Here is a 15867-nt window from a genome sequence, read left to right on the forward strand (position 1 = left end):
TCCCAGGGCCTCGCACGCGAGGGAGCGGGGACGTCTCCGGGGCCCAGGAGTTGTGGCCGGCCCGAGACGGTGGTTTCCCAGCGGAACCAGCCGAGGCGGCCCTGCTATCTTCGCCCGCACCCCCAGGGCGGCCCGCTCCTCTGCGGCGTCTGCCTTGGGGCGCCCGGGAGCCCTGGGCGCTGGGCCACAGAGAAGCCCCGCAGGGGCAGCTGGCTGGGGAGGGAGCGGGGTGGCGGGCGCGCGGGGTACGGCGCTGGGGCGCGCGGGCTGAGCGGGGCCCGCCGATCCCCGCCCTCCCCAGTCCCTCTGCTGCGCGGACCCCTCTCCCCAGCCGTCCAGCTGCACCGGCCCCTCCCCCTAGGGCCGCCCTTCCCTTGTCGGCCGCCCTGGGGGCTTCTCCCAGCCGAGTCTAACGCAGAGCAGGGGCGGCCGGTGACGAACCTCAACTCAGACCCGTCCCCGCTGGGGCGACCCCTGTCCCTGCTCTACCTGGCGGGCTCCGGACCCTTCCCGGGGCTCCTCGGGCCCTGTGCCGGGGCCCCTGAGCCCCCAGGCACCTGATGGTCGCCCAGGTCCTTCCGTGGCCCCGTGCGCCGCCCCCTCGCTGGGCGCGGTGTCCCGGCGGCATCGCCGGGCTTTGCCTGCAGCGCGCGAGCTATGATTGGAACCACAGAGCTGGCATGATGGGCAGAGGAAAAGGGTATCTCAGACCAGCCTGGAAAGCCGCCGCGGTTGGTACCCACTCCGGGCCGAACAGACTCAGAATCCTTGCCGAAATGCCGCCCCCAAGATTTTACATTCCCGGAGTCCACAGGCCACCAACCAAGGCCCAGGATCCAGAGGTGTGCAGAATGGTGTCAAGGTGAGTGACCGCGCACTGGCTTTGCCCTCCGGGTGCCCTGGTCTCCGGGTGCCCCGGTCTCTGGCTGTTAACCTTCCTCCTGTGTATGTTTTGATTTCCGCCCTGTGCATTTGCGGTGGTGGGGCGTGCACAGCAGCCCCCCGCTCTCCAGCCTGTCTGGACCACTCACTCTAGCTCCGCAGTATCCCCAAAGCTGTGTCCCTTTGTCAGGGGACCTCAGAGTGCCCTTGCTCCTCAGTGCCATTTCCCCACTCTCTCCAGCCTCACTACCTTTCACACAGCCTCCTGGCAACCAGGCTGTTGCCCAAGACAGGACCCCTGCCCAGGGAGAGCCCAGGAACTGCTCTTCCAGGCTGAATTAGAATCAAGCAGAAAGAACCCTTGACTCAGTGTCTCAGTCCGCTTTCACTGCAGTAATAAAAATAAGAAAGAATGGGAGGCTTATGAACAAAATAAATTTGTCACTGTTCTGGAGGCTGGAAATTCAGGATCAAGGTGCTCAGTGGATTGACAGTCTGGTGAGGCCTCCTTCCAGGTTCACAGAGATCTTGTCTGTGTCCTCACCTGGTGCAAGTGGGAGGGAGTTGTCTGGGGTCTCCGATCCCATTCCTGAGGGCTCCACCCTCCTGACCTAACCACCTCTCAAAGGCCCCACCTCCAGTACCATTGCATTGAGGGGTAGGATTTCAACGTATGAATTTTGGGGGAGACACAACTCAGTCCCTAGAGCTCAGGGAAGTGACAGGGATTTCAGAAGATGGTGACATACACCTTGAATCTGTAACTCAGGGGCTGTGTCTCCCCACACTAGCTCCATAACTCAGGTTTTAAGAAAAAGGGGCAATCCAGTGATAAAGCTTTGATCAACAAAGCCAAGGAAATAAATGGCCACCAAAGGAAGATTTTCTTTTAAATAAGGGAACCCAAGGTACAACTGATGAGTTCAGATCTATATATTAAACACACACACATTTATTTCTCTCAGTTCTGGAGGCTGGAAGTCTGAGATCTGGGTGCTGTCGTGGTTTGGGTCTGGTGAGCCTCTCCTGGCTTGTCTTTGCGTGGTGGGGGAGGGGGGCTGGGTGGAGGGGGGATAATTGGGGGTGGGGACGTAGAGAAAGCATGCTTGCCGGTCTCTGTTCTTAAGGGCACTAATCCTATCATGGGGGCCCCACCCACATGACTTCTTCTAAACCGAATCACCTTCCCAAACCTCACCTTCTAATACATGCCACTTCGGGTTAAGGCTTCCACCAGGAATTTTGGAGGAATGCATTCAATGTATGTAATAGCTCCAGACTGAAGTGTTTGTGTTATTCAAACTGAGCTGTAGTGTTCTAGGATTTCATTTCCTTTCTTGGAATTTTTTTGTTGTCCCTTGAGTTAATTGTTGTCTATTTTTTCATTGGTTAATTTTCCTTGTTCTTATCATTAATTCAACTCCAAACTGTCCAACAAATGTATAAATCTCCTTTAGATTTGTTAAAACATGGGAGGCAGTGGTGATTTAGAGTCTCCTGCCTCTACTCCCATAAGGGCAGCTGGCTCTCCAGTCTCGCTGCCCAGCCTCTGTGCTGGCATTTCCTATGACCATGACTCTGGGAACTCTTGCAAACGCTCTCCTGCAGTGCACCCTGGTTTCTAGGATCCCATGTGTGCTGCATTATACTTTATCCTCTCGGCCTCACCACCCCCTGCTTCTCAGATCTCCTCTGCACCACAAAGGAGAAACTAGGAAGTCTATCTCCTAGAATCCCTGCCCCATACAGTACTAGGTTAGAATCTGCCAATAAGAGACAATCATACCTGATTAGGTAGTTGGGAGAGAAGAGGAAGCCATTATTTCACTATTCCCAGAGGCATGTTGTCAGCTCTGATGGGAGACGTGAAATTCTTGGCAGCCTCCCAGAGAGCTTTTCAGAACCACCTGCTTTGCCTGAGGCAGTTGCTGGTCAAGGCTCAGCTCCAACTTCAGCTGCTGATCTCTTAACTGGAGTAACTCAACTCAAATCCTGGTCTATGCAGCTATTGGTGCAGTGAATGCCTCCCCACCCCAATGATTATTGGGAAAGACCATAAGACCAGTTTCCCTTCACATGGCAGGGACAGCAGCACGCCTCCCCCATCTTATCTCAGCACTATGTCAACTCTCCAGCTCACTGTCATGTCTAGTCCAGAGACATTTATTGTCTGCCAGTCCACAGCATACGACATTGGTCTCCTACACCACTGATGTCATGCTGAATCAACCTGGTGAGCAAGAAATAAACAATACCAAGATGCCTTGGTAAGACACATGCTTGCTAGAGATTGGGAAAAATATAAATATACATATAAATGTAAGTATATATACATATATATGTATATATATATATTCCAAAGCTTGCCATCTTGGTGAAGTTTCTATGGGTCCATAGAGATTTGAGACTGGGTCAAGATACACATCCAAAGTGAAAGATAGCTTGCTGCATCTGGCTATCCTACTCTTGAGGAAGAATAACCATACCTGGTGAGTGTCTTTGGGTTTTGGAGCTTCTAATTGGGAATGCTTCTAAGACCCATTTACTGAGTTATCCATAATGTGTTCAGTTTTTGCCCAGAGCAAGACAGGTTCTACAACAGTCTGGATTATTCTCAAACTTTAGCATGCATCTAAATCACCTAAGTAAACTCTATTGTGCATTAAACACAGATCTCACAGATCTGAATCTCAGAGATTCAGATACAGTAGGTCTAAGGTGGAACCTGAGAACTGTCATTTCTAAGGAGTTCCCAGGTGGTGCTAATGCTGCTGGTTCAGGGACCCCATCCTGAGAAATACGGATCTAGCAGAATCAATGGGGTGTGAAAGATCTCTGGAAGATAGGGATGCTGTGTGTAGCCTCTGGCATGCCTCTGCAGGTGACCCATAGTGCAGAGACTTAAGAGTTTTAGAGAATAGCAAAATATTCTTCTGAAAATACTTATTCTCCTTTTGAATAAGTATGCTCCTGAGCCATAGTAGAAACTCATGGAACTCCAAGTTAACCACATAACCTGAGCAGCCCATCATAAACTAACCCACAAACCCATAAAGTTTGGTATTGACAGCAACTTGCCATCATGAAATGGAAGCAGTCTATACAAAATCAGGCCCGAGGAGGTGCTGAAGACACACTAGGCTGCATGAACAAGTGTCCACTCTTGTTGCACAATTACCACCTCTTAACCCCTACCTCTAGCTTCATGGCTGCCTGAGGAAGCATATGGATCCCATATGTTGTGCACTATATACTGACCCCACCAGGAGGTAGCAGGCTGCAGCATTACAGGGGCACTCAGAAGGCATGAGTAGGAGAAATGTTCTCAGTGGGTAGATAATCAAGCAGTGCATCAGGCTGTTATTCTGCCAAGAGGGAGAGAGAGAGGTCTCAACTGACAGGCATTGGCTAATGGTTTGGCTATATAGTAAGAGACTTCAAAGAAAATTAAGAAATTGGTGACAAAATCTTAATTGGCAGACTGCATAATTATGCAGAAAATCTTAAGGAATCCTCAAAACAACTACTAGAATTAATAAGTGACTTTAGCAAGGTCATAGGATATAACAAAGTCAATTATATTTCTGTATACCAGCAGCAATCAATTGTAAAATACATTTAAAATAATTTCATTTACACTACCACCTAAAACAAAATGCTTATGCATAAAATATGTGCAAGACAGTTGTGTTGAAAACTAGAATACATTGCTGAGAAACTACAAAGGCCTAAATTAGTGGAGAGGTATACCATGTTCATGGTTGAAAGGCTCACTATTAAGATGTTATTTCTTCTCAAATTGATAGCAGATTCAACTCAATCCTCACCAGAATTCTAACTTGCTTTTTTCAAATTTATTTTTTATTTTTTGAGAGAGAGCATGCAGGAGCGTGCATGCACCAGTGGGAGGGGCAGAAGGAGAGGGAGAGAGAATCTTAAGCAGGCTCCATCTCCAGCATGGAACCTGATGTGGGGCTCCATCTCACAACCTTGACCTGAGCTGAAATCAAGAGTTGGATGCTTAACTGATTGAGCCACCCAGGTGCCCCAATGTGTCCTCTTTTTAAAAACAAATTTGTTGAGCTATAAATGACATACAACAAACGTATTTCAAGTGTAGAGTTTGATAAGTTATTTGTGTGGCTGTGGAAACATGAACACAATCAGGATGATGAATGTGTTCATCCTTCTCAAACTGCCCCCTGCCCCCCACCCCATCCCCAGGCAACTACTGATGTGCTAGCTATAGATTAGTTTATTTTTCCTAGAATCTTATATACATGTAACTATATAGTAAGTACTATTTTTTTTAATCTGTTCTCTTCCACTCTGCATATTTGAGATGACTCTGTGTCATGGTGTGAATCAATAGTTAATTCCTTTTATGGCTGAGCAGTATGCCACTGTATACTTAGAACATTGTCCATTTATCCTTCACCTGTTGATGGACATTTGGCTATTCCAAATACAACTACTACGAACACGTTTGTGCAAGTCTTTGTATTGACATATGCTTTCATTTCTCTTGGGTAAGTACTTAGTTGTGGAATGGCTGAGTCATCTGGTAGATTGTGTTTAACTGTTTTTAAAAACTGTCAGACTGTTTTGCAAAGTGGTTATACCATTTTACATTTCCGTGCATAAGAGTTTCAGTTGCTGCACATCCTTGCAACACTTAGTATGGTCAGTCTTCTTAATTTTAGCCATTCTGACAGGTGTGTAATAGTATTTCATGCCATTTCTCTAGTGACGGAGATGTTTCAGCAATCTCCCTGGGTGTGGTTGCCATCAAGGTTCTTGTCCGTGTCTGTTCAAATATTTTGCACATTAGATTGTTACATTATTCTTGAGTTTTGAGAGTTCTTGACATGCTTCAGATATGAATCCTTTATCAGATAGGTACTTTGCACATACTTTCCCCATCTTGGATTGTGTTTTCATTCTCTTTGTAGTCTTCCAAAGAACAAGTCATTAGATTTGATGAACCCTAAGTCATCATTTTTTTCTTTTCAGATCTTGCTCTTTAGTGCTGTATTTGAGAAATCTTTACCTAACCCAAGATCACAGTTTTCTACCAAGTTTTCCTTTAAAATGTTTAAAATTTCAGATTGTACATTTATGTATATGACCCATTTTAAATTAACATGGTCTGAGATATGGACCAAAGGTCATCATTTTACAGGTGAACATCCAGCTGTAAGACATCTTTTCTCCATTAACTTGCTTTTGCACCTTTGTTGAAAAATCATTTGGCCTATGTATGTGTGGGTTTATTTCTGGGCTGTTTCTTTGATCTATTCCTCTGTTTTGATAGAGGTTCCACTCTTGCTATGGATGAATTTTATCCCCCCACAAAATGCCCTAACCCTAGGGCATTGGAGATGGGGTCTTTGGGAGGCAAAGCTAAAAGAGGTCATCAGGGTGGGGCTCTAATCCAACGGGACTGTGGCGTCATAAGAAGGGAATGATCTCTCTCCCTGACTGCCATGTGAAGACATGGCCAGATAGCAGCCCTCTGCAAGCCAGGAGGAAAGCTCTCACCAGGGAATGAATTGCACAGCACCTTGGTCTTGGACGTTCCAGCCTCCAGAGCTGTGAGAAAATAAATTGCTGTGGTTTGACCCATGCAGTCTATGGTATTTTTGTTATGCTGGCTGAGCTGACTAGGACAGCACTATCTTGATTACTATTGTTTTGTAATGCATTCTTAAGTCAGGTAATGTAAGTCATATAACTTTGTTGTTTTTCCAAAGTTGTTTTGAGTATTCTAGGTTCTTTGCATTTTTATATGAATTTTAGAACCAACTTTCCAATTTCTATAAAAAGCCTGCTGGGATTGTTTTAGGTGGAGGCTGTCATTGATTTGTGACCTTTATTCTTTTCAAATTTAGGCATTCAGTGCTATAAATTCCCTTCTAAGTTCCACTTTAGTTGAATTTCCTGAAGTTTGATAAGTTTTTATTTACATTCAGTTCAAAATATTTCCTAATTTCCCTTTTGATTTCCTTTTTGAACCATTATTTATACATAATATCAATTAGTTTCCAAATATTTGAGGATTTTCTGTATGTATTTTATTCTTTTCTGGGTATATTTCTCATATTGGTACCTAATTTACTTGCTTTCTTCATTGGAGAACACACTGGAATCCTTTTAAGTTTATTGGGGCTCATTTTATACTCCAGAATATGGTTGATCTTGGTGGCTGTTTCACATGCATTTGAAAAGAACGTGTATTTTGCTATCACTGGGTGATACGTCAACATCAAATAGGTCAAGTTAGTTGTACTGTTTTCAGGCCGTCTGTATCCTTACACACTTTGGTGCTCTTGTCCAATCATGATTGGGAGACAGGTGCTGAGCTCCCCAGGTGTGATTTTGTGGACCGGCCCATTTCTCCTGTGGCTCCACGTGTCTTTGCCACATTGATTGTGAAGCTCTGTGTTAGGTGCACTCACCCGTAGGACCATCCCATTCTCTCGGGGAACTGAATCCTAATAACCTCTGCTCTGAAATTGACTTTGATGTTAGAACCACCACTCCACTTCACCTTTTGAGTAGAGTCGGCATCCATCCTTTCCCCTTTAACCTATTATTTCAAGGATGTTTCTTGTAGGCATAATATGTTAGGTCTCACTTTTATACCCAGTCTGGCGGTTTCTGCTGTTACTGGGGTGGAGGGGGTGTTTAGATCATTTACATTTAATGTGAATGTTGATATGGTTGGGTTTAAATCTACCACTTGCTATTTGTTTTCTATTTTCCCAATGTGTTCTCTGTTCCCTATTTCCTCTTTTTCTGCCACCTTTTGGATTGAGTAGTTTTGTAAAATTCAATTTTCCCTCTTTGGTTGGATCATTAGTTACATCTTTGTTGTGTTACTTTAGTGGTTGCTTTGGTGCTTGTCGTATGCATCTTGCGCCTGACCCCGTCTGCCCTCAAGTGACTTGATGCCACTGGCCACATCCTGTGAGGACTTGTTTAGCCCTCCTCCCATGGCGATGTTGTTGTCCATGTTTTGCCTCTCCATGCTGTGAACCCAAGAATATGGAATCAATTTTGCTTTAGACAATCAATCATCTTTTAAAAAGATTTAAATAATAGAAACATAAGTGTAATTCCCATTTCTGGTCCTCATTCTCTGTGTAGATCAGGTTTCAAAATGGTACCATTTTCCTTCTGCTTTAAGTATTTATTTTAATATTTCTCGTAGTTAGGGTCTGCCAGTGATGAATTCTTTCAGCTTTTGCAAATCTAAAAACATCTTTATTTCTGTTTTGAAGGATATTTTTGCTGAGTAAAGAATTCTGGGTTGGCAGTCTTCTGTTTCTTTCCTATTTTAAACATGTCGCTCCACTGTCTTTTAACAAAGTGTGTTGTTTCTAACGAGATATCTGCTCTTCTGCATGTCTTTGCTCCTTTGTATGAAATGTGTCTCTTTTTTTCCTTTGGCTGCTGACTTTCTCTTATCATTCATTTTTAGCATTTGATTATGATGTGTCTGGTATAGTTTCCATCATGGTTCCTGTGCTTAGAGCTCATTGAGCACATTGGATCCGTGGGTTTATGGCTTGTATCAAATTTAGGAAGTTATTTCTTTGAATATTTTTTCTTTGCCCTTTTCCTTTGGGGACCCCATCAGGCAATTTGAGGTCCCACTGCTAACTGATGCAAAGTTCAATTTTTTCTTTTTTCTCTATTTCATTTTGAATAGTTTGCACGGTTTTATCTTCAAGATCACTTGCCATGTCTTCTGCCATATCAAATCCACCCTTAATCCTAACCCATGCATTTGCATCTCAAACACTACAGTTTTCATCTCTAGAATTCAGATTCGTGTCTTTAAAAGATATTTTTCATTTCTCTACTGAACACGTTGCACGTTGGCTCCACAGTTTCTAAGCAGGTGATACAGTTGAGTCGTGAAACAAGCTGTCAACCCTGGTCTACGGATGACCTCACTCTAGTCACTGCCCAGGCTGGCTCTGCTGAACAGAGATCTTTCTGCTTTCTTGCATCTTGGTGATTTCTGATTGGATGCCAGGCATTGTGAATTTTACCCTGTTGAGTGCTGGATAACTTTGCATTCCTGAGAATATTCTGGAACTTTGTTTGGGGCTACAGGTAAGTAACTTGTAAACCATCTGGTCATTCTTCCAGGTCTTGCTTTCAAGCTTTGTTTGGTTGGGTCAGAGCAGTGTTTTGTCCAGGGCTAATATTCCTCATTGCTGAGGCAAAACCCATCGGTGTTTTCTACCTGATGGCTTGTTCTAGGAGGGAGGGTCAACCCAGTCTTGGTTTCTCCCTCCTGACTAGAAGCAAAATTGTGGACTCATTAACTTCCATTAAGTTTAAAAGAATTAATCTGAACCTAACCAGCTCTTGTTGTTAGGGAGGTCCTGCTTGTCAGGGAGGAGCTCCCGCTCTGCTCCTTGGTGGACGCTTGGTCCCTGGTGCAGTCCGGTGGGCTACAGAGCTCAGTTCTGCTCCTACAATGCGGGTAGAATTCATGTTGTGCGGCTTCATTTTGAGGAGGGCACATACTGCGTATGATTTAAATATTTGGAAGTTTATGGAGATGTACTCTCTAGCCGAGGGGGTAGTCTGTTTTGTCAGCTGCTTTGTGGGCCCTTGAAAGAGCAATTAAGTCAATTTGGTAAATGGGGTTGTTCAAATTTTCTACATAATTATGTTTCTTCTCCTGCTGGTTCTATTGATTACTGAGAAAACTGTGTTAACATCTCCACCTATATTTGTTGATTTATTTCTCCTTTTACTTCTGTCAGTGCTTGCTAAATATATTTTAAGCAGTGTCAGTAGGTACATATACATATACCTTTAGGACTCTCGTGTCTTCCCGCTGAACGGAGCCCTTGGTGGTCGTGCAGGGGAATCTCCTCGTCTCCACATTCACTTGGTGGTTGATGGACATCAGTCTCACCACGTTGACCTCTTTATGGTTATTTTTGCATGGTATGGATATATCCCATTTAAAAAATTTTTCAGTATGCCTTTAAATAGCATATAGTTTTCTGAAAAGAATTGGTCTACCAACTGATTTAGGCGTTTCTTAGTCTCTATTTGATGTAATTACTAGTATGGTTGGATTGAAATTTACCATGTGTTATTTGTTTTCTATCTGTATTGTCTGTCCTTTGTTCCTTTTTCTCAGTTTCCTGCCTAGTTTGGATAAATTATTATTTAAAAATATCCTATTTCCTTTCTCCCATTGGCTTCTTAGTTGTATGTTTTTGTTTTCTTTGGGGGGCTTACAATATACACTTACCATCGTCTATTTTCACATGCTCACAACCCTCACGCACAGCCAATTTCCACGTGCGCGCCATTCTCGTCTTTGTTCCGGGATAATGTTTCCTTTTTCTCTGGCTGCTTGTAAGATTGTCTCTTTATAAGTGGCTCTCAGAGTTTTGTTTTTTTTAATAATGTGCCTTGCTGTATTTTTCTTATCATTGTTTTGCTTGTGGCTTATTGAGTTTCTTGGATGTCTGGGTATAGATTTGGAAACATTCTGGCCATTATTTTGTCAAGTCATTTCTTTTTTTGCCCTGACTTACGTTTTCTGGGACTCAGTCACATGTGATAGAACACTGAGTATCTCTTTCGGTCAGTTCTCCTGGCTTGTGCCCCGCTGAGAACACACACCTCTGTTTCCTCATGCGTGTCTGGTCTCTGGACCCTGGTCCAGGGCATGACACATGGGCTGGATGTCAGCCGCCTCTTCTCCCAGCCAGCTCAGCGGGGGCTTAACGTCACTGCACAGAGTGGGGCTGAAAGGGAGGTTGAGATGAAGCACGGGTCAGCATCGCAAGAGCACCGCAGGCTGAGGTGCTCACACTGGATTCCCCCTTGACAGAGCAGGTCCAGGATGTAGCCCCCGGGGTGGTGCCTTTCCCTGGGTGTCAGCATGGTGAGGCTGGATCCTCTCTCACTGAAGGGGGATGTGTCCTCGTTTTAATAAGCTTATTCCGGAAATGGGTTTGTCTTCTCTGCCCTCAGCAATTCTGCCAGCACTATCTGCAGACTTAATGAGGGGCTTCCTTCCCCACTGTCCATCGTGTCTGGCACTGCGAAGGGGTGTGCTTTACCAAGGACGCCTGCACTTGAGTCCGCTGCTCTGACCAAGCTCCCCCCGCCCAGAAGCACCTGGCCTTGCGGGACGGAGGAAGGACCCGGTGATGCTGCGGCCCGGGGACGGCACCTGTAATGTGGGGCGTGTTCCTAAGGGGTGGTGCCCATAACGGGCAGGCTGTGCTTTGGGCTGTGGACCAATACGTGGGAGGTTTCATGCACAGCACACGTCTGTGACATGGGCAGGGATGGCTCTTCTGACACCCAGTAGTTACTGGGGGCGGCTGGTGCTTTGTCTTAAAAACGTTCCTCGGCTTTCTGTTCCTCCCTCCTCCGCAGGACAGATCTCTGTTGAGTTCAGCTGCCGTGTGGTTCAGTCTCCCAGTGAACCGGGAGGGAGCAGGGCTGATGGTTTTATTTCCGTGGAGATCCAGCACCTCGCACGCGGTGGTCACTGCCCCCTCCCTGTGCCGCTCGCCCGGCAGAGTCCCAGGAGAAGACTGTGCTCTCGGAGCGGCGAGTGGCCCGCCCTCGAAGAGGTGAGGAGCAGGTCTGCCTGCTGCCCCCGCACCTGAGCAGCTCGCCCCCCTCACCAGAGCCGGTCTTGGCAGCTTGGGGCTCTTTCACTTTAAGATCATGGTTCCTACGTGGGGACGCGACTGACCCCTTGCTCTGAAGCTCAGATGGTCAGCAGCTCCGGGGGCCGCTCCTGCTGCTGACCGGCCAGGACGTGGAGAGCGTTAGGAAGCTGACGAATGCAGGCAACGGTGGTCTCTCTTTGGAGCGCGGTGGTCCTCTGGGCACCTTCACCACTAAGGTCGTGGCTAATAAAGGCTCCACATTTGTTGGAATGAGAATCCTCCACTAGGTACAGAACCTTCACTTTCCAAGGGACTGGCTGCAGCCAAGGACACATGCAGCGGGGGTGGGGAAGGAAGTTTAAGTGTGGGTCCCAACCCCATAAACAGGTACAGGGCCAGGCCGGTGACAGCCACGGGGACGGCTTCCTGGCCTGCCGTGCGTGCATGCGCTGTGCACACACGAGAGAGCACACACGTCAGGCTGTCGACTGTTCACCCACCTTCCCCACCTCTTGCCTCCCCTGTATTTTGTGTAGGAATTTTAGCGGTGTGAATGGTAACCCTGTAACTCACTTCCCATGTTGGGAAACATTCAGAGGGGTGTGACTAGCAGCATTAACGCTGCCCAGGGATGGACGTGAAGATCGCGGGGTGGTACATTTTTGGGGAGAAGGTAAAAGCACCTGTTTGGAGCAGGGAGCGTTCCATCACGTTAGGAGGAAGCACCCGCTGGATGTGAGTCCCGTGTGGTCAGGGGGGCGGGAACCCCCGAGAGGATGGCCGGTGCCGAGGGCTGGGGTCTGACTTGCTCCTACTGGTGGCTCCCGGGGCCCCGGTTGGACTAGCACAGGCGGGGAGGGCAGCAGGGCCCTGGTGGGGACGGCGGGGATGCCTGTTCTGCTTCGGTCTCTGATGGAATCTCCAGGAGCTTCCTCGTCCTGCGTGCACACGTCCCCTTCAAGCCTGTTCCCACCTGGGACGTGGGCGAGCCCAGCACGCACAGAAGTCGCCGGGGTCAGGCCACTCGCCCTCAGGACAGCCTGCTTCTCCACATGCTACTGAGCAGGACCAGAAATAGTATTCGGTCCTTGGAGCGAGCGGCCACCTAACCGTTATTTCCTTTAGTTTTGGGGATTGTAATACTTTGACCCAATTTTGCCTAATTCTAGGCCTTTTACTGCCTTGATGAGAGAAATGAATGCAAGATCCTGTCTTGTTTTGGCTTTACGAAGTGTGTTTAAGGTGTATGTGTTCGATAGAGAAATTCTAGAATCAACCCAGCATGCAGGCAAACAGCCATACAATGAGTGCCTTAAAACGTCGGCCACCGCCCCACGGTGCCGAACTGCTCCAGACCTTCCCTCTGAGATCAAGAAAGGTTTTTCTACAGAATTTCAATTACTGTGTTTTCCACACATGCTGGGCGAGTTGCTGAGAAACCCCATCTTGATTGGTTCTCTGTCACGGCCTAAGAGATGTCTGCTGTTGTCTCTTTTCTTTCTGATTTTATTTATTTTCTCTCTTTAAGCAGGCTCCACCCCCAGCATGGAGCCCAGCGTGGGGCTTGAGCTCACGACCCTGAGACTGAGACCTGAGCTGAGATCAAGTCAAGGCGCTTACCGGACTGAGCCCCCCAGCGCCCCTGCTGTTATCTTTCTAATAAAAAGCCACACATAACAAAATACATCCTCAGGTGAGTAAGACTATGTTTTATTCATTCCACTGAAAATCCAAAGCTGTTTCACGGCGCCCACCCCGGACCCCGAGTCCTCGTGGGGCCCCTTCCGTCCCCACCTCACACAAAAGGGATTTCCCTCCCAAACTATATACATTCACAGTTGGGAACACCACCGACCCTAGGTCGCTGTGCAGAAGAGGATCAGGAGGAGTAAACATCCATTCCAAGTCTGTTTATCAGGGGTTTTCCTGAAAATGCCCAGCGGCACTTCATTCAAAAGCCCTTCATCCACAGACGCCGAGGCCGGGAGCCGCGAGCCGGACCCTCCCCACAGAATATCTTAGTTTATTTACCTCCTTCATTGGTCACTTGTATGTTTTCTCTCCTAATGAATTTCTATGCATTCTGCAGCTAGAAGCTGATCACCGTGCGCTCCCAAAGCCGCGTCCGGGCTCCGTGCGTGCGGGCCGTGCTCGCGGGGGGCGGACACAGCTGTAGGAACGGAGGCCGGGGCCTTGCCCTCGCTCCGGGAGGCTGCTGGAAGCGCACACCGGGCACGCCTCGGGAAGTCTGTAAACATTTTTTCTGGCGGCCCTGGCGGTCGCTTTTATGGAGATGCCCAAATACAAAATCCAATTCATTTAGAAATTCAGAAGAATTTTCTTCCCCAAGCAAACGAGAGGCTTTGCTTCAGACCCAACTAGAGGCTGTGCTCCTTGTGCTTGAAGAGCGGACCTCTAATTGTGTCGGAAGGATGCGGTGCCTCGGGCCGAGCTCCGGGCCTGGGGGGGCAACACCAGGGCGTCCCCTCCTGTGTGTGGGGGCTCTGCCCCTCACCTGACTCGGGCGGCGGCCCCAACGCCTTCCCTGAGGCCCGGCGGGTGCCGGCCTCGAGCTCGGCGGCGCGGGGAGGCGGCGGGCAGGCCCCGGTGGGCAGCGGCAGAGCGCGGGGCGCCAGCCTCCCGCCAGGACCTGCCCGTCACCGGGCGCCGGCCTCCGGGAGGCTCAGCACACCAGCCAGGGCCGCCCGCCGCGACCCCTGCCAACTCACCCACCTCCCCGCCGCGCAACGCTTCGGCTGGATTTGCGTGGCTCTGAAGTCCATTACCTTACGTTAAACAGAAATACCAAGCTGGTAACGTTTATAAAAAAGACGGGGATTTGAAAAGGATTAAAGAAGCAGAAAAGGCGTCTGGGCCGGTGCGTGTGGTGGACCCAGACGGAGGAATGTACCTGGTAGAGAGAGGCCAGAAAGAGATTGAAGTCAAAGCCCCATACAGCCTCGGAGTCTATCAAAAAACGGCCTATAAATAGATTTCCTCTGACCCTCAAAGGAAAAATGAAGTAGAAAACAATTTTTCTTTTTTTTTTTAAAAAATGTTGAATGCTTCCTGAAGTATCTAAATGAAGTTTATAAAATACTCATGAGTTCCCACAAATATAGAAATGTTTAAAAGACAGGGCTCTGCCACGCGGTGACCCCCACACAGGCTGGCAGGGAATTTGTGCTGGAATCGAAACGCACGTGACACGTCTTGGTCTCCCGCGTGTCGCGTGTGCATGTGGAGGCCCGTCCACGTGCGCAAGCCACCGAGCACGGACTCCAACGGGGACGCAAGGAAAGACTGCGGGAAGTGAGCCGGGACAGTCCCCCCCGGGGGCCCACACAGCCCCGCCCTCACGCGGGCTCTCCACAAAGGAACAGGGTCAGAAGGACCCGGGTGTCGCAGAACCCGGCCCGAGGCCGGTACATGCACAGAACACGCGGGAGAGCGAGGCCGAGCCGCGTCACCGCGAACAGGCTCACGGCCAGGTGGAGGCGGGTGGTGACAGGGCCGCAGAGAGGCCTCATCTCTCCAGAACCTTCTGTCCTAGTCCAGTTTCTTACGGAAAGGTTTCCTTCCAATGTCCGAGTTTTCAGGGCTGAAGTCCGCACAGAAGCCGTTGGGGGTTGGGGCGAGGGGTGTCTGTGCACTGCTGTCCGAATGGGTCTGTTTGGGGTACACGTACTCCTCTGCGAAGTTGGGGAACATTTCTGCGAACCTGCAGAAGTCAGCTGGAAAGACAGAGGCACCTGGGTTGGCAGGGGGCAGCCGTCTGGAATCCGGGGGCTCCCATCCCTGGGCCTGCAGGGGCCACCTTGACCTCATAGCCTTCAGGTAGGGCTGGAATCCATGCCCTCAGAGGAGAGGGGGAGCGGGAGGGAGGGGGAGGGGAGTGGGGAGGGAGAGAGGGGAGGGGGGAGGAAGGGGCAGAGGGTTGGAGGAGACGGGGAGGAGGGCAGGGGGAAGGGGAGGCAGAAGGGAGGGGAATGGGGAGGAGGAGAGGAAGGAGAGCAGGGGGGCAGAGGGGAAGGGAAGAGGGGCGGGGGAAGGGGGAGGGGGACAGGAGGGACCCTCTCCTTTTCTCTGCTGCACATGACACAGCAGGCTGTTCTGTCCTTTCAGCTATTCCTGTTTGGGGGAAATCTACAGAAAACATGATTTTGAATTCAGCGGTGTATTCTGGGTACTCTGCGAGGGAGATGCTGTTCATCAGGGGATCTGGTTTGGGGACAGGACGAAGCGTCCACGTGAGGACCTTATCTCTGCAAGGCAGGTCTTGTCGAGGGACACGCCACGCTCTGGGGAGACCAGG

The 15867-nt window shown here is 48.8% G+C and overlaps 1 protein-coding gene and 1 long non-coding RNA gene across 5 annotated transcripts in view; one reads left to right on the forward strand and one right to left on the reverse strand.

Annotated features, from left to right (window-relative positions):
- Positions 1-17: 17 nt before the first annotated feature.
- Positions 18-13234, forward strand: LOC144381053 (uncharacterized). 2 transcript variants are annotated; one of them, XR_013445463.1, is made up of 4 exons: positions 18-862; positions 10900-11103; positions 11311-11510; positions 13081-13234. It is a non-coding gene; the product is annotated as an uncharacterized LOC144381053 (long non-coding RNA). The 2 variants fall into 2 exon arrangements; XR_013445462.1 differs by having other exon boundaries at positions 13084-13234.
- Positions 13235-13241: 7 nt separating this feature from the next.
- LPCAT1 (lysophosphatidylcholine acyltransferase 1) overlaps positions 13242-15867 on the reverse strand; it is a 47476-nt gene continuing 44850 nt past the window's right edge. For all 3 annotated transcript variants that reach the window (XM_036113648.2, XM_036113649.2, XM_078066536.1), the window contains exon 14: positions 13242-15286. In XM_036113648.2, coding sequence (XP_035969541.1) covers positions 15102-15286 — 185 coding nt within the window. In that variant the 3' untranslated portion in view covers positions 13242-15101. The remainder of the gene's footprint in view (positions 15287-15867) is intronic.

This window comes from Halichoerus grypus, chromosome 2, assembly GCF_964656455.1.
Source record: "Halichoerus grypus chromosome 2, mHalGry1.hap1.1, whole genome shotgun sequence".
NCBI lineage: Eukaryota > Metazoa > Chordata > Mammalia > Carnivora > Phocidae > Halichoerus > Halichoerus grypus.